Source organism: Hippoglossus stenolepis, chromosome 23 (genome assembly GCF_022539355.2).
Source record: "Hippoglossus stenolepis isolate QCI-W04-F060 chromosome 23, HSTE1.2, whole genome shotgun sequence".
In the NCBI taxonomy this organism is placed as follows: Eukaryota; Metazoa; Chordata; class Actinopteri; order Pleuronectiformes; family Pleuronectidae; genus Hippoglossus; species Hippoglossus stenolepis.
In genome coordinates this window covers 1,782,753-1,810,444 of record NC_061505.1, presented here as the reverse complement: position 1 = coordinate 1,810,444, position 27,692 = coordinate 1,782,753, and the positions used below count along the sequence as shown (strand labels likewise).

The following is a 27,692-nucleotide window of genomic DNA, read 5'->3' as shown; positions in this document are numbered from 1 at the left end:
AAAAGCCTGGATAAAGTCTTTATTATTCTCATTTTCCAAAAGTCCCCCCCCAAAAAAACCATGTATTTACTAATCCCTCGATAGTTTCTGACTGTCTTCGTGTCCGTGGCCCTCAAGACGAGTTGATCCACAGTGAAATGTCGACAAATATTTACTTTACATCTTTCTAAAGGACTTAAGCAAAACAGCTGAAACTATTATTTTAGTCAACAGAGAGAGAATTATAATCTAAAAGAGCAAGACTGATATGGATGAAGGGGGGGGGCAGATACTGATATTCGTGGTTAATCATTTTCCAATTCCAGTTTCCAGTGTATTGTTTGATATATTTACTAAAGACAAAGTTTGCAATGTGTCAAACCAAGAAATGTCCTCAGAGTCTTGATATTTTACAGTTTAACCATAAACTTAGTTATGAATGAAAAGGAAGTGAATACAAAGAACTAATATCTAGACCTTGAACATAGAATATAAACATATTTTCTCAATATTCACGCAAATGTATCTAAATATACACTTATAATGTCGATAATTATTTAAAGTCAGTGAAAGATCTTTGTGTTGATGAGGACATCTTCTTTTCTAAATACAGCTTTGTCAACTGTTCGTTACACAAAGTCACACTTCAACTTTAATTCCTCTGTAAACAAAGTTGATGGACGTGCACATGTTTACTTGGGGGCTGCAGGAAAAGCTAAAAATCGTCGGGAGCAGGAGACTCGGAAACCTGCGATAATGTCAGGGAAATATCTGGACTTGTGCGACAGTCGTTACACGTGTGTGTGTGTGTGTGTGTGTGTGTGTGTGTGTGTGTGTGTGTGTGTGTGTGTGTGTGTGTGTGTGTGTGTGTGTGTGTGTGTGTGTGTGTGTTTTCAGTTGAGTAGAGAAAGCTGAAAGGAAGAAGGGGGCATAACAGAGAGAGAGAGAGGGTTGAGTGAGTCAGATTTATCTGCGGGTTCACGTCACAGCTCTGTTTGGTCTGTGCATGCATTTTGCAGATGAGTAAGTATGTGTGTTAATGCGCTCGGTGAACATCCTCTGACAGCTCTGTGGTGTGTGTGTGTCTGTCTGTGTGTGTCTGTCTGTGTGTGTGTGCTCATCAGGTCTACAGGGGCTGATTGTTGTGATGTAATTAGCTCCGCTCTAATGAACACACACTGATCTGTCTGACAACATCTCTCAGCTGGAGAGCAGCGCGGTCAGAAAACGCGCCGCGGGTTGGAGCCGGTGCAGAACCTGACCTTGGCACAGATTACACGTTGTGTTCGTGGTCGTATGTACTGAACCCACGTGCTGTTTGCCCGAACTGATACGCCTCTCCGCCTCTGCACCGCTCAACCTCTGGAAGCCTGACATTCGAATCCATTATTCAGGCCTGGAGGAAGTGAGAGGAGAAGGTCACACATGTTGATACCACAAGAAAGTTCAGTTTATTTCATATCACCAGGAATCCTGCGTGTGGGGTTAGACCTCGATTACTGAGGTACATTGAAGTTGAGTATTTCCATTTATTAGAGAGAGAAATATAGTTTTTTCTTCAACATATATTCGAGGGTTAGGGTTAGGATTAATTCTGCTGGAGGAGATAAATTAGCTGGTCTTGGGATTCGAACCAACAACCCTCTCCCACCTCGATCACGGCATCCAGAGTCGGCTCTAACTTCCAGTAACTTCTTCATCTACATCAGCGTTGCTATGTCATCATCCAATTAGCTTCTTGAGTGACGGCTCCCGTTGCTGTTGTTGTGGCAACCAGGGAATCGCCTGATTGGTGGTGGAGGGATGTTCTGCTGTGTCAGGTGGTTCGGTCGAAAGGGAACTTCACACCTTCTTGTTTGTGTCTTTTCTTCTTTCTTCCATCCCTCGAAAGTCAGAGTTTCTTTCTTCTCCTTGATCTCAAATCCCTGTTTTCCTGTATTTGACCTTTTTGTGTTGTTTGTTTCTCCTCCCGCTCGTCAGTGCCGTCTCCGTCTCTTTCCTCTCTGCCCTCGCTAACGATCCTTCAGGACGCCTATCCGTCTTTCTACCTTCGTCCCTTCCACTTGCCTCTATTTCTCACCCACAGTGTGACAGTATGAGATTTTCTATCCCCTCCGGCTACAACAGCACATTTATTGGAAGAAAGGAAGACGCACAACGAGCTGTACGTTTCATTGCAAGGCGGGACACATGTACACAAACAAACACACACAGCTGAGGAATGAGATTGCGATGCAGTGATGAATTGGATTCACCACTGGTCCGGAGGTGCCTCTGTCTTTGCTCGGGCAGCCAAGGCCATTACTGCAAAGACAGACGGGCGGAGAGAGTGAGACAGAAACGAGCACAATGAAGTGGAAAGATGGGAAAAGGAAAAGATGGATGAGTGAGTCAGAGATAGAAAAGAAAGATGAGGAGGAAGAGGAGTCATGTGGCCAAATGAGAGAGAGGAAGGAGAAGCGAGAGATTAATGGACGTGAAGAAGATGGATTAGAAACAGAGGGTGGATGAGGAGAGGCTGTAAAAGAGGCAGGGAAGATATTTCATAAGAAACTTGGTTGTTGCACCAACAGCTCTTAAAATAACAGAAACCATCTTTGGGAGTTTGTTTGACGTGAATTTTCACTTTTTATTTTGGTATCATGTCCCAACAAGTAACAAGGAGGAGGTGGGATTCACATTTAGAACATTAATGACATTATTCTCTGCTAGTCGTCTTTTGTTTCCTGCGTTCCAGCTCTACGACAACCTATTCTTATCTGTGGCTACGCTTGACCAGTTATTCGTGTAATCGATGATCTAAACCGTGAAATATCTCGTCAGTCCTGAATTGCTTTCCCACGCACACACTTTCACTTTCTCCTTGTTACTGTAAAGGCCTCACCCACACTTTCTCTCCCGTCCTGCTGGCAGCTTGTCGGCCGCTGGTCGTTGCCACGCAGGCGGCGAACCCCCCCGTCTTAGTTAGGCCCGGATTGCAACACCGTTTTACACAAGAACAACAACATGTGTGTGAAATGGAAAAACACCGGAACAGGTTTTGTCCTTTGTTTTTATTACAGTGTAATCAGAACTGCGGATTCAGAGATAACAAACCCAATATCCTTTCCCCCTCATTCCCAATTTCCTTTTAGCACTTGTTTGTCAAGGCAATCTGTGGTCGGAGATCGGTGTTACACATCAAAACAAGTCTGACCTTTGTGCTCCTGAAGAACGAGAACGTTGTGTGTTTGTCTTTTATTCGTTTTGGCCTTTTCCTACGAACTGTGGGAACCTGCATGTCTTGAAATAAGCAAACTTAAGGTTGCAAATAGTCGTCTGGTTCCACGTCTCTGGCACATGTTTGCATTGCTCAACACAGCGCTTACCTTTGCCCGCAGGGTTTCAGTGGCGCTGCAGGTTGTTCGAGCTGATTCATTACACATGACGTAAAAGAATCTGGAGTCTGGGATGATTAGACGAGTTGACTCACACGCCCGACCACAGGCATTCTTCCACATTTCCAGGTGTTACAGAAACGAGACGAGCATGTTGATGTTATTATCGTCTCTTGAGTTCTGTGCTTCTGTTGGAAGTTTGTCGCTTCCTCCTTCCTGTTTTTGAGGATATATCTGATGTTGCTACACAAACACTCCCAGTAAAGTCCAGCTTTATGGGGCTGTGTGCAGTAAACACGGGTTTCTGGTGTGAAAGTATGCAGGCGCCACGTGTGCACACGCAGACACGTGGTTATCTACAGGAAATTCACTGGCGTGTCATACGAGCTGATCTAATGAAAATTGCCGCGTCGGCTCGTGCAGGAATGTTGCTACACAGGAGGACGAGTTTTAAGATCGTATCTCAGCCTGTGTCCATGAGAATCTCCATGGCGACCCCCTGACATCCCATCTCAAATTGATTACCCACAGTGCATCCGCTCCCCTTAAGGCTTGCGCTCATGAATAGAGAAAGAACGAGTGTTGGATGAGCGGAGGCCCAGAGGAGGTTTGAAGGAAAACAGCAGTAGAACCGGAGAGTCTCAGCAAAACAAACCGGTGTCGTCAAATGGAATCATGCATTCTGAGCGTGTGAATAATTCTCCTGCAGCTGCGGATGATGACTCCTCCTCCCTCCTCCTCCTCCTCCTCCTCCTCCTACCTGCTGCATCGCTTCATCACTATTGCTCCGTAAAGACATTACCTCATTGCCTCGGCTGTCCAGACACTCTGCATTCTGACACTTCAGCATGACTTCGTAACAGGAATTTCAGAAAAATCCCTCTGAAGTGTTTTTTAAATGCATCAAAAACACTTAACAATTATAATATATGATGATTAGATTAAGCACCTTTCAAAACACACGGTTACAAGGTGCTTTACAAGTTAAGAATTTAAACCGGTCAAGTCAGAAAGTTCAGTGTTTTCGTTTACAGCAAAGCTCTGGAATCTCGTCGCCTGTCCAGGTTGACGTCTTCGTCTCCTACGTGTACGACTGCTCTTCTTCATCCCGAGATATTCTTCCAGTCAACACATCCTCTCGCTTGCTGTGACATTTTTCCTGCTGTATTCTCACGTGGGCTCACTCAGATTTTACTCGGAGGCTTGAAAAGTTCAGGAAAAACGTCTGGATGTCAGTGCCGGTGTGAAAGCAGCTCAAGAGAGGATTTAAAAGTGGAAGAGAATCTTAAAATCATTTCTAAAATGGACCAGAAGCCAGTGAAGAGAAGTTTAAAATCATAGAAATGTGCTGTTGATTGTTTCCGTGGTTGTCGAGTCACCTGACGGATTCAGTCGACAACTCGCCGCTCATCTGCTGCGTGTCTCTGTCGTCTGTCTGACAACAACAAGAAGTCCCACTGACACGAACCGGTCTGTCGCCGTCTGCAGACGTGCGAGCGGCAGGAAGAATAAACCGTCTCTCCGAGGATCTGAAGGCACTAACGTCTGCTTCCTCTTCCTCGTGTCTCCCCCTCTGACTCACAATAGAAAAGTGTGAAGGAGGGAATCCTGTTGAAGCAGACCAGCTCCTTTCAGAGATGGAAGAGGAGGTACTTCAAGCTCAGAGGCCGGACCCTGTACTATGCCAAAGACTGCAAGGTACAGGACTTTGTTTTTCTTGTTCTTACGACGTCGCAGAGACGTTCAAACGGTGAATAAGTGTCGAGCGTTTGTCATGTTTTGTCTCTTTCTCCCCTCGTCAGTCCCTGATTTTCGATGAAGTGGATCTGTCGGATGCAAGTGTGGCCGAGACCAGCACCAAGAACATCAACAACAGCTTCACGGTAAATAGTCAGAAACCGGCTGAAAACTGATAACTGTTATTATCATTACACAGACTGTAAATAAAGATGGACGACATGAAAGTGAAGCCAATTCATGTCTGGTCTTCTCCGTGTTAGCAGACGGGACATGGAGTAGACGTTAAATACATTTTTTCTCTGTTTGCTGCAGCATCATCCACGACACGACTATAAGAAATTAATAAATGAGGAATAAACTCTAGATTCCCTCGTAGATCAGCTGTTTTGTAGCTCGGATCGTTTCTTGTGCGATAACTCTGTCTTTTCTCTTTTTTCCTCAGGTGATCACTCCCTTTCGCAAACTGATGCTTTGTGCCGAGAGCAGGAAGGAGATGGAGGACTGGATCGGGGCGCTCAGATCCGTCCAGAAATGGGAAACCTACGAGGTGAGATTCTGTGTTTATCTCCTGAATCGACTAAGAAATGGGCCAAAGCTCGTCGGGAGAACATCCTTCACGTCTTCCTCCATCTTTCTCCTCCACCTCTGCATTCCCTCGGTCTTTCTGTTTTTCTCGTGTCTGCGTCTCGTTCCAGCAGCAGATTGATGCGCCTCGTAAAAAAAATCACAGCCTCGGCATTAACAGGCCATAAAAAGGGGGGATGAGCGCTGGAAGCTGAGATCCGAGCCGAGCTTCTGAGTTCTCACCGTACATCATTGTCTGATCCCTAGTTATTTCCAATTCATGGGATTCAGCTGCAGTTCAGATGATGGAGAGGATCTTGTAGAGTTATGAAAAATCTCTAAAAATAGTCATTTTCCACTGGGAGTTCTGGTTCGACGCCTCAGACTGTTCCTGCCGTCTTTTCAAACGCTCTGTGTCGGCTGCTCGGCGGCGGCAACGATATCTTAGTCTGAACTTCCTGCGTCTCTCTCTCCTGAGGCCGCAGAGTTTAATTTGTGCTGCTGATGTCATTATCTCATCCCTGCCTCCATGTTTCCTCTGGCTGAAATAAAAAAGGTCGCCGACCCCGTCCTGCAATATGGGAGTTTCTGACGTGGTGGTTTCTTTTCCGTCCTCAGGCCAGCCAGTTCAACATGGAGCATTTCTCCGGGATGCACAACTGGTACGCCTGCTCGCACGCCAGGCCGACCTTCTGCAACGTGTGCAGAGAGGCGCTGCCGGGCGTCACCTCCCACGGCCTGTCCTGTGAAGGTGCACAGACACACACACACACACACACACATTTCAACACACGTTCCTTGGAAGAAATATATTTACAGCTTGTGACTGTGAGAGTGAAGAAGTAGGTTTATTGCTCCTAGCTTCAGGGAGAGGTTCTGACACACGGACACTTTGGAATTGTGAAATCATTTTCTCACCTCTCTCACACAAGCAGTAAACATTACTCAATACACACGCGTTTCATAATCGTTTCATAAATGTTTCATAAACGCTGATACCAACATATGTACGTGTACGTGTAAAAGACTCATATCGGACAAACTGATAAATTGGTAATTATCTGTCCTCTGCAGTTTGTAAGTTCAAGGCTCATAAGCGCTGCGCAGTCCGCTCCACCAACAACTGCAAGTGGACCACACTGGCCTCCATAGGAAATGACATCATTGAGGACGAGGACGGGGTGAGTGTTTAAACCCGGCCTCCTCCATGTTAGTGGATGGGACATGGACCAAACCAAAAAACATTGGTTTCTCTCACTTGTATGATGACGCTCTGCTTTGGCTTCCTTCTTTATTTTAATTTTCCCCAGGTGTCCATGCCTCACCAGTGGCTGGAGGGAAACCTGCCCGTCAGTGCCAAGTGCGTCGTGTGTGACAAGAACTGCGGCAGCGTGCGGCGGCTGCAGGACTGGCGCTGCCTCTGGTGCAAAGCCATCGTGAGTGGGATTGATTTTTTGCCTCCGTACAAAAAGCTGTCCTGTCAAATCACCGTTGGTTTTCACTCCAGACGACGCTGCGAGCCCAGAGTTATTTTCAGTTTCGCTCTGACACGAGAGAGTATTTTTATGAGATTGAAATAAAACAAGTTGACATAAAGGCACTGATATTTACGACGATGGTGCTGAACTAAGTTTGATCCAAACCTCTGTCCGGCAAGAAGTCAGGATAGTGTGCGAAGTGATAGAACGATAGAATTAGAAAATATATTCTTTTAAATTAACTCCCGAGCTTTGTCCCATTCTTGGAAACATGACATGTAAAGAACGCCTGGAGGGAATCTCTTGAAATGTGGTTCCACACTTGAGATGGAAGCACAGATGCATCTCTGTCAGCTTCAGACCTGATGCTCGTCTCATGTCGTGTGTGAGGCCGTTAACAGGGTTAATGACATTAACCTCTTTGGTCGTGACATGTAGTGAAAAAGTCCATTAAGACACGATCACAGGACAAAACATCAAAGAGAGGAAAGAAACAAGAAACAAATCTATTTATCAGGGTTTAGCTGATTTGAAGACACAAAGTCAAACACGCGTGTGCAGAGATGTTACTTCACTCACTGGTTTGATTAGAGCAAAGTAAAACCTAGAATGTAAAGTGTGATCATCAAAACACACAGAAACAGACACACACTAGTGAATCAGAGGGATGTTTGTAAAGGTTATAGGGCCGGCATCTGGTGGGTTTCACAGTAATGACCTTCTGTTTCTACTGTGTGTGTGCGTGTGTGTGTGTGTACTTGTAGGTCCACAGCAGCTGTAAAGAACAAATGGGGAAGGTTTGTCCCTTGGGTCAATGTCGAGTGTCAATCATCCCCCACTGCACTGAACAGCATCGACTCAGATGGTGAGACACACACACACACAGACACACACAGACACACACAGTATCACATGTTCAGCAGGTTCAAAGTTCAGCTGTGACTCCTCTGAACTCCAGTTGTGTGACTCTGTGACGGACTCCTCCCTTTTTTTTCTATCTTTTTCATTTTGTAGTGTCGGAGTTGAATTTCAGTTTAGTTGTGTTTTACATAATTTATTCACGCTAACATGAATGTTGATGACGTTTGAGGTGGAGAGTCACAATCTCAGTTTGCACCAGCACAGTTAAATCAACACGAAGCGACTTTGTCTGTTTCCTCCTTCATCCCCTGAACGTCTGTTTTCTAAATCAAAACGATTAGATTTGTTTAAAGTCCTTTACAGTTCCCTGGCTTTCAGGATCCATCACATTACTTTTCTCTTCATCTGAACTTGACTCTTAACGACTAAAAACTACTCTCCAGGCTTTTTCTTTTTCAAAACCTCAAGTCACAGCAATCCTCCTCCCTCAGGCTTCTGGAAGGCCACCTCGGCGTCGTGCTCCAGCCCCCTCCTCGTCCTGGTCAACTCCAAGAGTGGAGACAACCAGGGCGTCAAGTTCCTCCGCAAGTTCAAGCAGCTCCTCAACCCGGCTCAAGTCTTCGACCTGATGAACGGAGGACCGGAGCTCGGGTACGTGGGCGTGTGACCTGGAACGCTGTCGTGCTCTGTGGAGAAACAATTAACAAGCGTTAATCCGCCTCTTCCTCTCCTCTTCCTCTCTCAGCCTTCGTCTTTTCCAGAAGTTTGTGACGTTTCGTATCCTGGTGTGCGGAGGAGACGGCAGCGTGGGCTGGGTGCTCTCGGAGCTCGATAAACTCAACCTCCATAAACAGGTGAGAGCGAGGAGGAGGAGGATGATGTAATACTGATGCGTGAGGTCGCTGTGGAGAACAGCGAGTTACCTGTTGTGCTAATGTAACGAGATAATTAGGCTGTTGAGAAAAGAAGCTGTAGAATAAATCTATTTTCTCCTGGGATTCATCGTCTGTAAGTTTTCTGTCATCACTGGATCTAAAGTGTAAATATTGTTTGACCACATCTGGACTGTATCCAGAGTTCAGCTTGAACTGATTCATCAATGTCTCTGAATTAATCAGGATTAATGAACGCCCATGTTTTCTAAATTGGCCTTTAATCAAAGTAAATACCAGATCGAATCAGTTTGAATCGCTTCAGGTCAAACCAACCAGCGTGTCCAGAATCAGCCTCTGGTGATTCTCCACTGACTTCACCCTCTTGTGCTCGTTCCTCCGCAGTGCCAGCTCGGCGTGCTGCCTCTGGGCACCGGGAACGACCTGGCCCGCGTCCTGGGCTGGGGGAGCCTCTGCGACGACGACGCCCAGCTCCTGCAGATCCTGGAGAAGCTGGAGAGGGCCACCACCAAGATGCTGGACCGGTAAGAACCTGAGGCAGGGGACAACTTGTGTCCAAAGGTTTAGGTCTCTCTCTGTGTTGAGGTTAAAAACTTAGAAGTTAGAATCAAACTGTGAAGCCTGAGTCCTTTGTTTTGTGTCGAATAATGAACGTCACGACTTATTTCTGCTGCGTGACATCGATGTGTTTGTGTGTTTTCAGATGGAGCGTGATGACATACGAGGTCCCGGCCACCAGCAAACACACGCCAATCATGAAGGAGGACGACGGCCTCGACTCTCCGCTGCAGGTGAAGTAGCTCCGCGTCCAGGAAGCCGTCCGCTCTCTGAGGCAGGGTTTCCATAAATTAACCCCCCAAAATAAAAACAGATCTCACACAGGCGCCGAGAAATTATTATGTAAAACCTCCGCTGAGAATCAATGGAGGCCGGCAGCTGGACGCCGAAGCAATCAGACCACAGCCACGGGGGATATATGACAGGGCAGCTCTGAAGTTTTTCCAAGTCACCGTGACTCATCATCTGCATGACCACCTCCTCACCTTCCCTTCGGTCAGAGTCTTATTGTGGCGAAGACGTTTTGGATTCATTTCTCGAGTTCCTCCAGGCGACAAACGTTGTGTTGCAGCGTTTTTCAGGATCACTCACACGACAGCAGGGTGGAGGACTGTGGACTGTGACTCAAGCAGCAGGGGTTCAGGTCCGGCTCCAAGAGGGGGGGGTCACAGACGCTTTTCTGCAGGAGTTGTTGTGTTTTACTCAGAGGCAACAACTGGAGAAGACGGCGCCTGCAGAGCGAGAGCGAAGAGAAAAGGTGTCGTGTTGACGTCACAGCAGGAGATTAAACGCAGCTTCACACCTTCGCTCCAACGACCTGTTTAACATAATGACTCTCAACATGGGAACAGGCCCCGTTCACACCTGGTTTAACATCTGTCCCGAGAGATAAGATCACAAGGGTTCAGCTCAAACGGTCTAGTTAGTGGACAACCCGCTCTCCCCCCTGAGCCACAGCCGTCCAGCCCTGAATGCGTCCCTGGAGAGGAAATTATGTTTTTACATATTCCCGTTTGTTTGTTGACCCGAGAGAGAAAGATGGAGAGAGAGAGGGAGTAATTTAATAAACCTGGCTGAGAACCCGCACCGATATATTCTTCTAAAATCATATTCAGGGTTTTTCTTGTCGTTTTCAGTCCCAGGAACTAACCTGCTCCCTTTCCATTTCCCCAGGTCCACATCACTCAGTATGCAGACTCCGTGGCCTCCCACCTCGCCAAGATCCTGGACTCGGACAAACACAGCGACGTCATTTCCTCCGCCAAGTACGTGACGTGAATGTGTTTTTAAAAAAACTAAAGGAATGGGAGGGAGGGAGTGAGGGGGGGAGGAAGAGAAGGTGAAGAGGATGAGGGTTGAGTGAGTGTCTGGTTAATGAGCATTGATTGTCTTTGCTCTGCTCACACACACACACAGTAAATGTCTCTCGGCTGTAGGTGAGAGATGAATCAGGGTTTAGTCGTCGTCCTCGGTGCATTAGCACGTCAGCAGCCGTCCTTTGAGAAAAGACGTCCTGCTCGTTACAGAGCTTATCTTCTGCAAATGGACAAAGTGTTTTACTGCAGCACATTTACATCACCACAGGGACTTTAGTTCAATGTGCATTTCAGTGGGATTCGAACACGTGTCAATTTGCGGGGGGGGTCAAGAAAAAACATCGAAAGTGAAGCCAATGCACCAATGACACTTGTATTCTCGCAACCGACCAACAGGGGGCGACTCCACTTCTCACTTTATAACGTCAGTAACATTTTCCTCAGGAGTTTATGTCTCAATCTCTAGTTTCAAGTCTTCTTCAATACAACTGATGTTCATTTAGTAGATTATGATAATTTAGAGTCAAATAGACCATAAAGCACCGGATGTATTGGGGGGGGGGGGTTACCACAGTGTGATTGACAGCTAGTATCATCCAATGGGTGCAGGTCTCAGGTGCAGGTGGGCGTGCTCTTCCTCCAAATATGTTCTCATTTCTTATATTTTGAACGTTTTCGTCAGTGAAAATCGTTTTTTTACACCAAACAGTGAAATCTAAAACCTGCAGCTGTAAAACATCTGCATGAAACCTCCGGTTCTTCACCGTCACACTGAGAACAGCAGCTTCACCCTCTGAACAACGAGTGTTCACGCTAACTTCTGTCATTTCCTCTTTAAACAACCTGCCGAGCTGCACAGGAGGACGACACTTACATAAATGAGGCGTGTTGTGCTTTGGTTTTGTTTTTAGCGATAATCACTTTACAGGATCTGCTATTTGCTGAAGGAGAGTGTGAGTGTGTAGAAAGGTTTCTGCTGAGTCATGCAGCTGCACACACACAACAAACAATACGTTTAGCATTAATATTCTTAACTCCTTTGTGTTTGTATGATGTATTTATTATTCCCGCAACGAGGATCAATAAAGGATTATCTTACCTTAAATAACAATATGTCTATGGACAGCTCATATCGGATGAGTTTTTATCAAACAGCGTCTCTGAGTCACCGAACCTGATAATGACTAACACCCCCCCCCCCCCGCCCTCCAGGTTCCTGTGTGGGACGGTGAACGATTTCGTGGCGGAGGTGGGGAAGGCGTACGAGAGAGCCACAGAGAACAAGGAGGAGGCCGACGCGATGGCAAAGAAGGTAAATGCTTCTGTGTGTGTAGTCGTGTGTGTGTGTGTGTTATGTAAGCGCTTGTGTAACAGTGGCTTAGTGGGCGAGTGTAGGTGTGTGTGTGTGTGTGTGTGTGAGAGAGACGGAAATAGTTGAAGGTTCAGTGTCACTCTGTGGCCGTCACTGTTTTCAAGTGTTTGACTCTTCATGAGCGTTTTGAAGAGACGCTGAAGAGGAGGATGAGTTTTATAACCAATAAGTGGGATAAATTTGTTCCTCTGGCTAAAGTGCAGCCTTTTCATTTCACCACATCCTTAACTCTTTAGTATCTTCAGGTTTCTCTCGTTATATAAAACCTGATACTAGCGACTGATACTTCTACTTTTCTCACAGTGTTCGCTGCTGAACGATAAGCTGGATTCCCTCGTCAAGGCCTTAAGTGAGGAAGCAGAGGCTCAGGTAATAACCAGTGAAGTTCATCAGTATGTAATAATCAAAGCTGTAGATCTGTGGAGTCGTAGATGGAAGGTTTTGCCCAAAATGTAATTTTAACACTTCAAATTCAGGTTGACTTCTTCTACATGTACAGCTCCACTTCTTCTTCTTTTTGAAAATGTCTGAAAACATCCTATGATTCTGTTTTAACCTCAGAGATAAAAAAGGTAGACACATTTATCCTCTGCGGTGGAAATGTTTGAATCCCTCTGGACTCAACCTGTGCAGCAGTGGAAGTGAAAACACAAAAAGAAGCTTGTTCCCTGCAGAGTCTTTTATTCACAGATTGATTTTGCTGCTTTAAAAGAAACGGCTCAGCCCTCGGAAACGTCCGAATGATTTACGCCTCCTGCTCCAGAAGAGAAGAGGCAGAGAATTTGAACTTTGAATCAGGCTTCTATATCTTATCTATATTTCATACATAAAATATGGATAATCCTCCAGCAGCTCGGCCTGTAAATGAATATTTACTGCAGCTTGAAAGGCTCCACAGAGTCAAGTTTATGAATGAGGTGACGCTGCCTGGTTCCCACTGCTCCTAAAGTGAAACAAATCTTATTTCCCTTCTCTCTCTGTTCATGCAGGTTGTGCCGGCAGGTTCGGTGCCCATCCAGGAGACCGGCGGCTCGAGCCCCGGGGAAAGTGGCGGCGAGTCGGGGTCAGAGGGCAAATCGTACCGGTCCAAGGAGCAGCTGATGCTCCGAGCCAACAGCCTGAAGAAAGCCCTGAGGCAGATCATCGAGCAGGCGGAGAAAGGTACGAGCGACTTTCCCCCTTGAACCGGTCGGATATTTCTGTTTTTAAACGAAGTGACTGACGTGTGGAGTCTCGTTTGGTTCAGTGGTGGACGAGCAGAACCGACACACGCAGGTGCAGAGGATGTCGTCCTCGTCCTCCATCAAGAGGGAGAACAGCGAGGAGCTGAAGGAGGCCGAGCCACGTACGTTTGAATTTGTATATTTTATAATAACTCATTTAATGACCTTTTCTATGAGACATTTGCTGCATGAAGACTTTTTAATTTTACCCATCATGCCTCACTCCAGGTCCGGGCAGCTTAAGTCCCACCTCCCCCATCGTCCTGGAGAAACCAGAGAGTCTCCACACCGTCACCTTCAACGAGGACTCAGTGTAATTCAGTGTTTAACCTCAGAGCTTGATTATTATTATTATCATCAATAAGAGGGATTACGATGTTTTAACGGTTGATTCATATTCTGTGTGTAGACACTGTTCAGAAAAGTGTGTGATGAACAACTACTTCGGCATCGGCCTGGACGCCAAGATCTCCCTGGAGTTCAACAACAAGAGAGACGAGCACCCGAAGAAATGCAGGTATGAACACACACACACAGACACACAACGTTCACAATTATAACGTTGTACTTTGTATCTCCATGACAACGGCACCAGAGACTCATTGTTATATTTAGTTTCTGTCGATCAGAAGAAAACAGCTGCGATTATCATTGTTTTTCTTATTATTACAGTTTGTAATTAATTATCCGAGATGTGACGTTAAAGACGATGTTTCTAGAAACTATTTCCACCTTCGACTTTGCTCCTCAAACCAGTTTACGTCCATTTAAAGTTCTAATGTGATGAAGTTAGAAACCCCGCTGATTGGTTTCTCCGTCCCGTCTCCTCCTGCAGCAGCCGCACGAAAAACATGATGTGGTACGGAGTCCTGGGAACCAAAGAGCTGGTGCAGAAGACGTACAAGAACCTGGAGCAGCGAGTTCAGCTGGAGGTGAGACACACACATGTATTTATATCTCCTGAAGAATGAGGAACAGAAAGTCGCTGCTTCTGTTGTGGAAAAACAAACTTGTCTCTTCCGGCTCTAACGTCCTCTCGTGTCTCTCAGTGCGACGGCGTTCCCGTGCCTCTGCCGAGCCTGCAGGGCCTCGCCGTGCTCAACATCCCCAGCTACGCAGGCGGCATCAACTTCTGGGGCGGCACCAAGGAGGATAATGTGAGGAACGAACATGTCCGACTCGTTCATCCACATCCAGAGAAACTCCACTGACGCCCTGTTCTCTCGTCTCCTCCTCAGAACTTCGGGGCGCCGTCGTTCGACGACAAGAAGCTGGAGGTGGTGGCCGTGTTCGGCAGCATGCAGATGGCCATGTCCCGAGTCATCAACCTGCAGCACCACCGCATCGCACAGGTAACACACACACACACACACACGTTAAACTCACCGTTAGGATCAACTGTCACAAGGTTGCACAAGCTCCTCCCCCTGAAAACGTGAAAAATGGGAATATCCACGGTTCAAATAATAAATCGAGAGTCACATCACCCTGTTGAACAGATCTACTCCTGGTTGATGGAGATAAGTGTAGAATCAACGTGTTCTGAGACACGGTGCTTTACGTTATCTTTAAATCCGCGTGTTTCACAGGATTGAAGGAACTGTTCCCTGCAGGAGGTCGAGCAGTGAAAACATCTGGTTTTAAAACAACTCCTCGTGTGACAGCTGTTGTCTTGTGCTCTGTTGCGTCTCAGTGCCGTCAGGTGAAGATCACCATCCTGGGGGAGGAGGGCGTCCCGGTGCAGGTGGACGGAGAAGCGTGGATCCAGCCGCCCGGCATCGTCAAGATCGTCCACAAGAACCGGGCACAGATGCTCACCAGAGACAGGGTAAGACGTTTTATACTCAATAAAAACAACCTGGTTTCTGGGTGTATATATTTCTGTTATACATTAAAACCCACAGCTCTGGCCTTGAGATTCTCCTCCTTTCATAAATACTGCAGCTGAAGATCCGCTCTGAGCTCCTGTTTGTTCTCTCTTCTCACCGCTCGAACCTCTGAGAGCTCTCTTGAGCCGAGCTCGGTTTGTTTCCATGGTTTCCCTCCTGAAGCACAGCGCGGAGAGGAGAGGCTCAAACGGCGACAGCCCCTGTTCGATGCCCGTAATCATCCACAAGCGGTTCAGCTAAATGATTTTTCTTTATTTCCCTCAGTTCTACAGATAAAAACGTTGTTTATTCTCTTGTATCTCAGTCCAGATCTCTTCTGTAATCGTTTCTTATTTCTGCACAAACACAATATGTGAAGAATCATCTGGACTCAGGCGTCAGGAGCCTCGTGACCTCACCGGCTTCCTCTTCCTCCAGGCACCAACTCAACGAGACGAGTTTCTATCATGGAAAACTAGAATCAATCTGCACTCACCGACATCAAGATCTATGAATTATATTCCTGAAACCTCTGCGTCTTCTCCGTCACGTTCAGGCGTTCGAGAGCACGCTGAAGTCGTGGGAGGACAAGAGGAAGTTCGACAGCTACCGCGCCTCCCGGCCCCGACTCAACTCCCAGCAGTCCATGGAGTACCTGACCGACGAGGAGTGCGCTCAGGTCCAGCAGCTCGGCATCGTGGCCGACACGCTCATCAACAAGTGAGAGGCAGCTGAACACAGTATTACAGTAGTTTACTTGTACATAACAACAACCTTCTCGTGTGTTAAGATGCTATAATTGTCGAGAGATTAATTACTTCACTCCGCTGCGATCAGCTTTTCTTATTTGTCTCCTGCTGCACCGATGAACCGTTTTATTTCTCAGAAACCGTTTGTGTTCCTCTGCGAAGCCCGATTCTGTCTTTTTACGATGATAAATATTTTAATCACATTTATAAACTCGTCTCCGAAGTTGAGAAATATTCATAAAGGGAAGTGGGGAATTTTCCAGCTCGATAAAAAGCAGACACGGTGTAATTTCCACCTTCCGACATTTCCTTAAAACAACTCGGTAAGAAGATTGAAGTGATACAGAAAGTATAAACGTGGTTTTCTGAATATCTTCAAATCCAAACAAACACAAACAGACGAAGGAACCAGACGTTTGCTCCATCGACACTCGTTGGAATAATCCCCATAATTACTTCCTCTCAGAAATAATAACCACATCTCTCAAGTCCGTGATCTGCTCCCTCGTTCCCCACAGGATCCGCGAGGCGGCCAAGACCCACAAGCTGGTGGAGCAGGAGCTGGCTCACGCCGTCAACGCCACCGCCCTCGTGCTCACCGAGGCCAAAGTGTCCAGCCCGGAGGTAAGACAGCGAGAGGGACAGAGGGACGGACAGATGGCCGGTTTGACGCCACGAAGCAGAGAAGTGAAGCTCGCAGAGTTTGAGAAAACCCCAGCGGGTCTCATGTCCGTTTATAGGCGGTTAATTCTGGATCCCATCAGTGGCTTCAAGGACACGGCAGAGTTCAAAATGTATAATTAGAAATATAATTACACGACTAATTAATCCATTATCAAAATTAATTAAACTATTTATTTAAAGAAAAACTATATAACCATGACATTCTTATTTAATCCTTTTCACAACAACTGTAAAATCCAGTGCTTCACAAATCGTGCAGTTTGGATCTATAAGTCATAAACTGTTGTTAATGATAAAGTGCAAAGGTAAAACGATATATAAAAACATAATTGAAAGCACATTTTGGCTTCTGTGATGAAATGTCCTGGTTTCTCCTCAGTGTCTGAGTCGCAGCACGGCGGTGGAGATCGTGAACATCAGTAAAGTTCTTCAGGCCGAGACCAGGATGCTGCTCGACGGGAAACTACTGGTACAACTCTCCGTCTCCTCGTCTTCTCTCGGGTGGTTTCTGTGTTTGTGCTGCTGTAGCTTCATTGAGCCTGTGAGGGAATTCACCTTCTGAACAGGAGATGAAATGAAAACGCTTTTTCAAACCCTGACGTGAAATTGCTGCCTCCAACAAATTTCCTGTGTTACTCTGTGCAGACTTAATTATTCGGGTAGAACATCCTCTGATGTGTCTTCAGGTCGTGACTGAATGAGATTAAATGATTAGATAAAGATAAATAAAGCAGCACACAGAATTTGTATAAGCACAACATGCAAATAAGTTCTAGTGTGAAAGATTTGCAATATGCCCCAAACAGTTTCCAGCTGTTTGATTCTTTGGGTGTTAAGTGTCCTTCATCTTGAGACGACACTAAAACCCAGCAGATGTCAGAGTTTTTGTATTTTCAGATGGAAGATTAACAGATATGATGCTTTCCTTTTAATCTCATGATCAAATATCACGCCTCTAAACTTTCTTTTCATCACATCCTTTCTCGTCCTCGTCAGTCGGAGTCTCCAGAGGAAGAGGAGCTCCGGGCGACCCTCAACAGCCTCAGTGCCGAACTCCACAAGCTGGACGACATCCACTGGATCTGTCCGCTCATGCAGTGCTCGGAGGAGGTAGCAGCCGATCGCAGCACTGCCTCTCAAAGTGTGAACATATCCCGGCCTCCGTATTCACCATCTGTGCGTCTTTCACAGGACTCGGTGAGGAGCAGTAAGAGCGGCGGCAGCAGCTTGAAGCTGAAGATCATCCCCAAGGTGAAGAAGGACAGAGAGAAGCTCCACAAGCAGAAGTCCAACAGTTCTCTCTCAGGTGAAACTTCACCTCGTGTACGATGCTCGACCGTCTGAGAAAATCTGTCATTAACTGTCATGCAACACAGGAAACGAGGAACCAGCTGTAAGACCTTTTAAACGCAAAAGAAAATCAGTTTTCAAAGAACGTCCTTGCTTCTAACATCTAGTTTCTTTATTTCCTTCTTATTCATTGTGTTTTCTTCAGTTGTAAAAGCCGCTGCTGCTCTGCCAAGGAACAAGATATTGGCCAATGAATCATCAATAATCAGCGAGGAGACATTGGAAGCATAGTTATCTGTAATTTGATTTACTTTCTCTGTCTGGCAGGAACTTGGGAAATCAAAGGTGTCGCTGAGGCCGATTCCTCAGGAAACTGAAGTCCTGCGTGAGGAGCTTTACTGTCACCCTGACCACCAGGGGGGAGGAGTTCTCCTGCCCAGTGGCGTCACAGAGGAGCGAGGAAGGAAAACCATCTTCCAACTTTTTACGCTGTTTCCTCCCTGTGTTACTACTTCGTCCTTTTTTGAAACAGGGAGGAATCTTCTTCCTGTTGTTTGAATTAGTTTGAAGGGGGCTTGGCTTTGCATCGCTTCACCATCGGCGTTTTGGTTCTGTTTACCTGCTCCGGCCGGCGAGTGGGCGTGGCCAACAGCGAGTCCGACGGGATGAGGGAGGCGTGGAACAACGTCGCCAACGTGTTTTTCCGACGACAAAATGTTTACGTGGCGCTCTCCTTGCATGTTGAGTGCAGCCATCTTGTTTTATATCTATTATTGCAATCGTTCAGTTTTTTCCTCTTTAGCTTCAGTTGTTTTGTTTCTGAACTTCTGAAAATCCTTTTTGTTTCCTTCAGACTTTCTAAGAGTATTTATTTCTCGTCGCTGCTGCCGTGAGAACTGCGACAAATCAACAACATGAACAAACATCTCAACCTTAACGTCTACTGAACTGGAGAATATCTTAAATGTTGCAAAAAAATATATACTGAGGAATGTACTTCGTGTGGACTCGTATTAACCTGGAGATTATAACGTTTAATGATAACTCGCATATGATTTCACAAAGGTTCTATTGTCGTGGTTCCTGATAAGCTGTTGTGTGACTTGTGTGGTCCGAGGAAAACGTTCTCAAGTCATTTCATCCGTGTTTCAGCCTTTTGAAAAGATCCGATCGAGGGATCTTAGAGTTCGGTACGTCGCTCGGTTATTATCACGTTTTAAAAATGACTCGATAGGTTCGATGTTTTTTGACAGTTTACGCTGAGGAAGCATATTTCTTACTTTGCCATACTCTTGATTGTAAATGTAATATAAGAATAAGAGTCAGTGGATATTTGATTTTTGCCTTGTCTGTGGTTAAAAGCTATTATCAACATCAAATATATATATATATATTTTTTAGTATATCTTATTTTCCCAATGGTGACGTGTGAAGCTTTGCTGCTTCGCCCTCTGCCACTGTGCATATACACGAAGCCAATTCCTGCTGTTGTGTGTCCCTGCATGTGAACTCAGTCGCCTCATCATCACAGATCTTTAGCCTGAGTGTTCCGACCAGTGGCATTTGTGCAATTTAAATATTTTATTATCTGCTCCAGATTATTGCAGGAGAACACTGGAGAAGCGTATTATTCAGCAAAGAAAAACGTCCATCTTTTCAAGCGAGTTATTAGACTTCATATGTCATATTAAGTTTATGTGGCTGCAGCCTGAATTACTACATGAAGTGAGTAACATTTACACCCAGGTTTTACAGGAAGGACCATTTAGGAAAAGTTATTTTGCGATAATACAGCAAAAGTGAATTACAGGGTATCATTTTAATAGTTAGGATGCAACGAACTAATCAACATGAGACCTGAGTCAGAGATTAGCCACAAATATGCTGCAGGTCATAACCACAGAAACTTATTATTTTATCAAGACAACACATGAATCAGAAATCCACTTTGACTCAGGTCTGTTATTTTGAAGTTTGAACTCATGAGGGATCATTTCTGTGCTTCTTGATTTTCTGTCATTCAAACTAACCCTTGAGGAGGCGGAGTTACTGTGAGGCGTTGTAGATTTAGTTTTTTTTAGATCTGGTCAGATTGTGCTAGTGTGTCCATCGTGTGCCGGCTCTACACCTTCGAGGCTTTAGTGGTGTCGTGCCAAGTTCGTACCGAGTTCAGTGGATTATGAGACATACAAGGTGTGTGTGTGTGTGAGCTTCAGATGCAAAAGACGTACGTCGTACATTTCAAAGTTTACTGTATCTTGCCTTGCACTTTACAAAGAAGCAAACTTTACGGGGGGGGGAAAAAGACATTTTACTGTACGTGTGTGTTTAAGACTTCGAGTGGGTACGAGAGTTTTTTTTTATTGATTTAATGATAAGATCTTTTATTTATGTCAAAATGTATACGGACAAACGTGTGTTGATGAAATGTATTATATCTAACCAAGTGTAAAAGAATGATAAATGTTTCTTACATCAGTGGTTGTACATTTACTCCCACAGCGACCCCTCCCATATAACACCAATATGATTGTCATCCCACAGCACTGCCTTTCAAATCGTACAAGTTCTTCAGCGTCGTAAGAGACGACTACACCAAAAAGAGTGATGTCATGTACAGCTTTTGTTGAATTGCTTTGAATTTATTAATCTTTTTATTGTTAGAAATGGACCGGAAGCCAATACCAGGATAAAAGCAAAGTGCTCAATGATATTTAAACCAAAACATTTCACGGTTGTTTATCTTTTTAAAGCATCTGAGTATAATCAACTTTATTTAATAACTTTTTTTCTTCAAGTGGAGAAAAGAGATTTTGGACCAGAGCTCAAAAGACACATGACCATAAGCCACATTAGTGACCACGCCCCCTGGTCCGAACGGCCTCTACATGAAGACTGTGCGCAGTGCTGGACGCCAGACTCGATGTTGCACGACCCTGTACGTTGCGAGGTGTTTTATTGTGTAACTGTGTGCAGTGTGTAACAAAGACAAAGTCAGTGCAACCCTTTGGAGATTAAATGAATAATTGATGTGAAGTGAATAATCGACTGGTGTCGTGTGTTGCTGGTTTTCATTGTTTACCTTCCAGGTCGAGAGATGTGAAGGACGAAGTATACGCACAATGTGTGTTGAAAGGTAAAAGTTAGAAAAGTATGTCGTTCTAAAAACGATGAAAAAGTCAGGTTTGCATGTCGTTCTAAAAAATGATAAAAGTCATAGGTTAGCATGTCGTTCTAAAAATGATAAAAAGTCATAGGTTAGCATGTCGTTCTAAAAATGATGAAATTCATAGGTTTGCATGTCGCTCAAAAATGATAAAAGTCATAGGTTTGCATGTCGCTCTAAAAATGATGAAAAGTCATAGGTTTGCATGTCGTTATAAAATGATAAAAAGTCATAGGTTAGTATGTCGTTTAAAAATGATAAAAGTCATAGGTTTGCATGTCGTTTTAAAATGATGAAAAATAGTTGCGTGTTAAAATGATAATGGTAAAATGATAAAAGTCAGGATGTCGCTCTAAAAATGATAAAAGTCATAGGTTTGCATGTCGTTCTAAAAATGATGAAAAGTCATAGGTTGCATGTCGCTTAAAAATGAAAAAGTCATAGTTTGCATGTCCTTAAAATGATGAAAATTCATAGGTTTGCATGTCGCCTAAAAATGATAAAAGTCATAGGTTAGCATGTCGCTCTAAAAATGATGAAAAGTCATAGGTTAGTATGTCGCTCTAAAATGATGAAAAAGTCATAGGTTTGCATGTCGTTCAAAATGATAAAAAGTCATAGGTTAGCATGTCGCTTTAAAAATGATGAAAATTATAGGTTTGCATGTCGCTCTAAAAATGATGAAAAGTCATAGGTTTGCATGTCGTCAAAATATAAAAGTTAAAAGTCATAGGTTTGCATGTCGTTTAAAATGATGAAAAGTCATAGGTTTGCATGTCGTTTAAAATGAAAAAGTCCGCATGTCGCTCTAAAATGATGAAAAGTCATAGGTTTGCATGTCGTTCTAAAAATGATGAAAAAGTCATAGGTTTGCATGTCGTTCTAAAATGATGAAAAGTCATAGGTTTGCATGTCGTTCTAAAAATGATAAAAAGTCATAGGTTTGCATGTCGTTTTAAAATGATGAAAATTCATAGGTTCATGTCGCTCTAAAATGATAAAAAGTCATAGGTTAGCATGTCGTCTAAAAATGATGAAAAAGTCATAGGTTAGCATGTCGCTTTGAGGTCGTTCTAAAAATGATAAAAGTCATAGGTTTGCATGTCGCTCTAAAATGATAAAAAGTCATAGGTTAGTATGTCGCTCTAAAATGATAAAAAGTCATAGGTGCATCTAAAATGATAGATGTCGTTCTAAAATGATAAAAGTCATAGGTTTGCATGTCGTTCTAAAAATGATAAAGTCATAGGTTTGCATGTCGTTCTAAAATGATAAAAGTCAGGTTAGTGTCGAAATGATAAAAAGTCATAGGTTTGCATGTCGCTCTAAAAATGATAAAAAGTCATAGGTTTGCATGTCGTTTTAAAATGATGAAAAGTCATAGGTTTGTATGTCGTTCTAAAAATGATAAAAAGTCATAGGTTTGCATGTCGTTTAAAAATGATAAAAGTCATAGGTTTGCATGTCGTTCTAAAAATGATGAAAAAGTCATAGGTTTGCATGTCGCTCTAAAATGATAAAAAGTCATAGGTTTGCATGTCGCTTTAAAATGATAAAAGTCATAGGTTTGCATGTCGCTTTAAAATGATAAAAAGTCATAGGTTTGCATGTCGCTCTAAAATGATATAAAGTCATAGGTTTGCATGTCGTTTTAAAATGATAAAAGTCATAGGTTTGCATGTCGTTCTAAAATGATAAAAGTCATAGGTTTGCATGTCGCTCTAAAAATGATAAAAAGTCATAGGTTAGCATGTCGTTCTAAAATGATAAAAAGTCATAGGTTAGCATGTCGTTCTAAAATGATGAAAAGTCATAGGTTTGCATGTCTCTAAAAATGATAAAAGTCATAGGTTTGCATGTCGTTTTAAAATGATAAAAAGTCATAGGTTAGCATGTCGTCTAAAAATGATAAAAAGTCATAGGTTTGCATGTCGCTCTAAAATGATGAAAAGTCATAGGTTTATTTCGCTCTAAAATGATAAAAGTCATAGGTTTGATGTCGCCTAAAAATGATAAATCATAGTTTTATGTCGTTCTAAAATGATAAAGTCATAGGTTTGCATGTCGTTTAAAATGATAAAATTCATAGGTTTGCATGTCGTTCTAAAAATGATAAAAGTCATAGGTTTGCATGTCGTTCTAAAAATTATAAAAGTCATAGGTTATGTCGTTCTAAAAATGATAAAAAGTCATAGGTTTGCATGTCGTTTTAAAAATGATAAAAGTCATAGGTTAGCATGTCGTTCTAAAAATGATGAAAAAGTCATAGGTTTGCATGTCGTTCTAAAATGATGAAAAGTCATAGGTTTGCATGTCGCTCTAAAAATGATAAAAAGTCATAGGTTAGTATGTCGTTTAAAAATGATAAAAAGTCATAGGTTTGCATGTCGTTCTAAAAATGATGAAAAGTCATAGGTTTGCATGTCGCTAAAAATGATAAAATCATAGGTTTGCATGTCGTTCTAAAAATGATAAAAGTCATAGGTTTGCATGTCGTTTAAAAATGATAAAAAGTCATAGGTTAGCATGTCGCTCTAAAAATGATGAAAAAGTCATAGGTTTGCATGTCGTTCTAAAATGATGAAAGTCATAGGTTTGCATGTCGTTCTAAAAATGATAATTCAAAATGATGAAAAAGTCATAGGTTTGCATGTCGCTCTAAAAATGATGAAAAGTCATAGGTTTGCATGTCGTTCTAAAAATGATAAAAGTCATAGGTTTGCATGTCGTCTAAAATGATAAAAAGTCATAGGTTAGTATGTCGTTTAAAATGATAAAAGTCATAGGTTTGCATGTCGTTCTAAAAATGATAAAAGTCATAGGTTTGCATGTCGTTTAAAAATGATAAAAGTCATAGGTTTGCATGTCGTCTAAAATGATAAAAGAGTCATAGGTTTGCAGTCGTTTTAAAATGATAAAAGTCATAGGTTTCATGTCGCTCTAAAAATGATAAAGTCAGCTCGTTTAAAATGATAAAAAGTCATAGGTTTGCATGTCGTTCTAAAAATGATAAAGTCATAGGTTTGCATGTCGTTTAAAAATGATAAAAAGTCATAGGTTTGCATGTCGTTCTAAAAATGATAAAAAGTCATAGGTTTGCATGTCGTCAAAAAGTCATAGGTTTGCATGTCGTTCTAAAAATGATAAAAAGTCATAGGTTTGCATGTCGTTCTAAAAATGATAAAAGTCATAGGTTTGCATGTCGTTCTAAAAATGATAAAAAGTCATAGGTTTGCATGTCGTTCTAAAAATGATAAAAAGTCATAGGTTTGCATGTCGTTCTAAAAATGATGAAAAAGTCATAGGTTTGCATGTCGTTCTAAAAAATGATAAAAAGTCATAGGTTTGCATGTCGTTCTAAAATGATAAAAAGTCATAGGTTAGCATGTCGTTCTAAAAATGATGAAAAGTCATAGGTTAGTTCGTTAAAATGATAAAAGTCATAGGTTAGCATGTCGTTCTAAAATTATAAAAAGTCATAGGTTAGTATGTCGTTTTAAAAATGATAAAAGTCATAGGTTTGCATGTCGTTCTAAAAATGATAAAAGTCATAGGTTTGCATGTCGTTCTAAAAATGATGAAAAGTCATAGGTTTGCATGTCGTTCTAAAAATGATAAAAGTCATAGGTTTGCATGTCGTTCTAAAATGATAAAAGTCATAGGTTTGTGTCGTTTTAAAAATGATGAAAATTCATGGTTTGCATGTCGTTCTAAAATGATAAAAGTCATAGGTTAGCTGTCGTCTAAAATGATAAAAGTCAGGTTAGCATGTCGTTCTAAAAATGATGAAAAGTCATAGGTTTGCATGTCGTTCTAAAAATGATAAAAAGTCATAGGTTAGTATGTCGTTTTAAAAATGATAAAAAGTCATAGGTTTGCATGTCGTTCTAAAAATTATAAAAAGTCATAGGTTTATATGTCGTTCTAAAATGATAAAAAGTCAGGTTGTCGTTTTAAAATGATAAAAGTCATAGGTTTGCATGTCGTTAAAAAATGATAAAAGTCATAGGTTTGCATGTCGTTCTAAAAATAAAGTCATAGGTAGTCGTTTAAAATGATAAAAGTCATAGGTTTGCATGTCGTTCTAAAAAATGATAAAAAGTCTAGGTTAGTATGTCGTTCTAAAAATGATGAAAAAGTCATAGGTTTGCATGTCGTTCTAAAAATGATAAAAAGTCATAGGTTTGCATGTCGTTCTAAAAATGATAAAAAGTCATAGGTTAGTATGTCGTTTTAAAATGATAAAAAGTCATAGGTTTGCATGTCGTTCTAAAAATGATAAAAGTCATAGGTTTGCATGTCGTTTTAAAAATGATGAAAAGTCATAGGTTTGCATGTCGTTCTAAAAATGATAAAGAGTCATAGGTTTGCATGTCGTTTTAAAAATGATAAAAGTCATAGGTTTCCATGTCGTTCTAAAAATGATGAAAAAGTCATAGGTTTGCATGTCGTTCTAAAAATGATAAAGAGTCATAGGTTTGCATGTCGTTTTAAAAATGATAAAAAGTCATAGGTTTGCATGTCGTTTTAAAATGATAAAAAGTCATAGGTTTGCATGTCGTTCTAAAAATGATAAAAAGTCATAGGTTTGCATGTCGTTTTAAAAATGATAAAAAGTCATAGGTTTGCATGTCGTTCTAAAAATGATAAAAGTCATAGGTTTGCATGTCGTTCTAAAAAATGATAAAAAGTCATAGGTTAGCATGTCGTTCTAAAAAATGATAAAAAGTCATAGGTTTGCATGTCGTTCTAAAAAATGATAAAAAGTCATAGGTTTGCATGTCGTTCTAAAAATGATAAAAGTCATAGGTTTGCATGTCGTTTTAAAATGATGAAAAAGTCATAGGTTAGCATGTCGTTCTAAAAATGATAAAAAAGTCATAGGTTTGCATGTCGTTCTAAAAAATGATGAAAAAGTCATAGGTTAGCATGTCGTTCTAAAAATGATAAAAAGTCATAGGTTTGCATGTCGTTCTAAAAATGATAAAAAGTCATAGGTTTGCATGTCGTTCTAAAAATGATAAAAAGTCATAGGTTTGCATGTCGTTCTAAAAATGATGAAAAAGTCATAGGTTTGCATGTCGTTTTAAAAATGATGAAAATTCATAGGTTTGCATGTCGTTCTAAAATGATAAAAGTCATAGGTTTGTCGTTCAAAAATAAATCATAGTCGTTCTAAAATGATAAAAGTCATAGGTTTGCATGTCGTTTTAAAAATGATAAAAAGTCATAGGTTAGCATGTCGTTCTAAAAATGATGAAAAGTCATAGGTTTGCATGTCGTTCTAAAAATGATGAAAAAGTCATAGGTTTGCATGTCGTTCTAAAAATGATAAAAGAGTCATAGGTTAGCATGTCGTTCTAAAAATGATAAAAAGTCATAGGTTTGCATGTCGTTCTAAAAATGATGAAAAGTCATAGGTTAGCATGTCGTTCTAAAAATGATGAAAAAGTCATAGGTTTGCATGTCGTTCTAAAAATGATAAAAAGTCATAGGTTTGCATGTCGTTCTAAAAATGATAAAAAGTCATAGGTTAGCATGTCGTTCTAAAAATGATGAAAAAGTCATAGGTTTGCATGTCGTTCTAAAAATGATGAAAAAGTCATAGGTTTGCATGTCGTTCTAAAAATGATAAAAAGTCATAGGTTTGCATGTCGTTCTAAAAATGATGAAAAAGTCATAGGTTTGCATGTCGTTCTAAAAATGATGAAAAAGTCATAGGTTTGCATGTCGTTCTAAAAATGATGAAAAAGTCATAGGTTTGCATGTCGTTCTAAAAATGATAAAAGTCATTTATCGTTTAAAATGATAAAAAGTCATAGGTTTGCATGTCGTTCTAAAAATGATAAAAGTCATAGGTTTGCATGTCGTTTAAAATGATGAAAAGTCATAGGTTTGCATGTCGTTCTAAAAATGATAAAGAAATGATAAAGTCATAGGTTTCCATGTCGTTCTAAAAATGATGAAAAAGTCATAGGTTTGCATGTCGTTCTAAAAATGATGAAAAGTCATAGGTTTGCATTTCGTTCTAAAAATGATAAAAGTCATAGGTTTGCATGTCGTTCTAAAAATGATAAAAAGTCATAGGTTTGCATGTCGTTTTAAAAATGATGAAAAAGTCATAGGTTTGCATGTCGTTCTAAAATGATAAAAGTCATAGAAGTTGCATGTCGTTCTAAAATGATAAAAGTCATAGGTTTGCATGTCGTTCTAAAATTATAAAAAGTCGGTTGTATGTCGTTCTAAAATGATAAAAGTCATAGGTTTGCATGTCGTTTTAAAATGATAAAAGTCATAGGTTAGCATGTCGTTCTAAAAATGATGAAAAGTCATAGGTTTGCATGTCGTTCTAAAAATGATGAAAAAGTCATAGGTTTGCATGTCGTTCTAAAATGAAAAAAGTCATAGGTTAGTATGTCGTTTTAAAATGATAAAAAGTCATAGGTTTGCATGTCGTTCTAAAATGATGAAAAGTCATAGGTTTGCATGTCGTTCTAAAAATGATGAAAAATCATAGGTTTGCATGTCGTTCTAAAAATGATAAAAGTCATAGGTTTGCATGTCGTTTTAAAAT

General features: G+C 41.9%; 1 protein-coding gene across 1 annotated transcript in view; it reads left to right on the top strand.

Annotated features, from left to right (window-relative positions):
• The window catches only part of si:dkey-172j4.3 (diacylglycerol kinase eta), a 41,971-nt gene extending 20,978 nt beyond the window's left edge, over positions 1–20,993 (top strand). The window contains 29 exon segments of the mRNA XM_035149188.2: positions 4,944–5,054; positions 5,159–5,239; positions 5,539–5,643; positions 6,279–6,411; positions 6,735–6,841; positions 6,971–7,096; positions 7,903–7,970; positions 7,972–8,003; positions 8,491–8,650; positions 8,745–8,853; positions 9,277–9,416; positions 9,596–9,683; positions 10,624–10,715; positions 11,979–12,078; positions 12,442–12,507; positions 13,128–13,299; positions 13,385–13,483; positions 13,590–13,674; positions 13,771–13,878; positions 14,197–14,293; positions 14,411–14,518; positions 14,600–14,713; positions 15,055–15,189; positions 15,786–15,949; positions 16,497–16,602; positions 17,042–17,131; positions 17,659–17,772; positions 17,854–17,968; positions 18,280–20,993. Of these exon segments, the coding sequence (XP_035005079.2) occupies positions 4,944–5,054; positions 5,159–5,239; positions 5,539–5,643; positions 6,279–6,411; positions 6,735–6,841; positions 6,971–7,096; positions 7,903–7,970; positions 7,972–8,003; positions 8,491–8,650; positions 8,745–8,853; positions 9,277–9,416; positions 9,596–9,683; positions 10,624–10,715; positions 11,979–12,078; positions 12,442–12,507; positions 13,128–13,299; positions 13,385–13,483; positions 13,590–13,674; positions 13,771–13,878; positions 14,197–14,293; positions 14,411–14,518; positions 14,600–14,713; positions 15,055–15,189; positions 15,786–15,949; positions 16,497–16,602; positions 17,042–17,131; positions 17,659–17,772; positions 17,854–17,968; positions 18,280–18,329 (3,075 nt within the window). The 3' untranslated portion in view covers positions 18,330–20,993.
• The last annotated feature ends 6,699 nt before the right edge of the window (positions 20,994–27,692 follow it).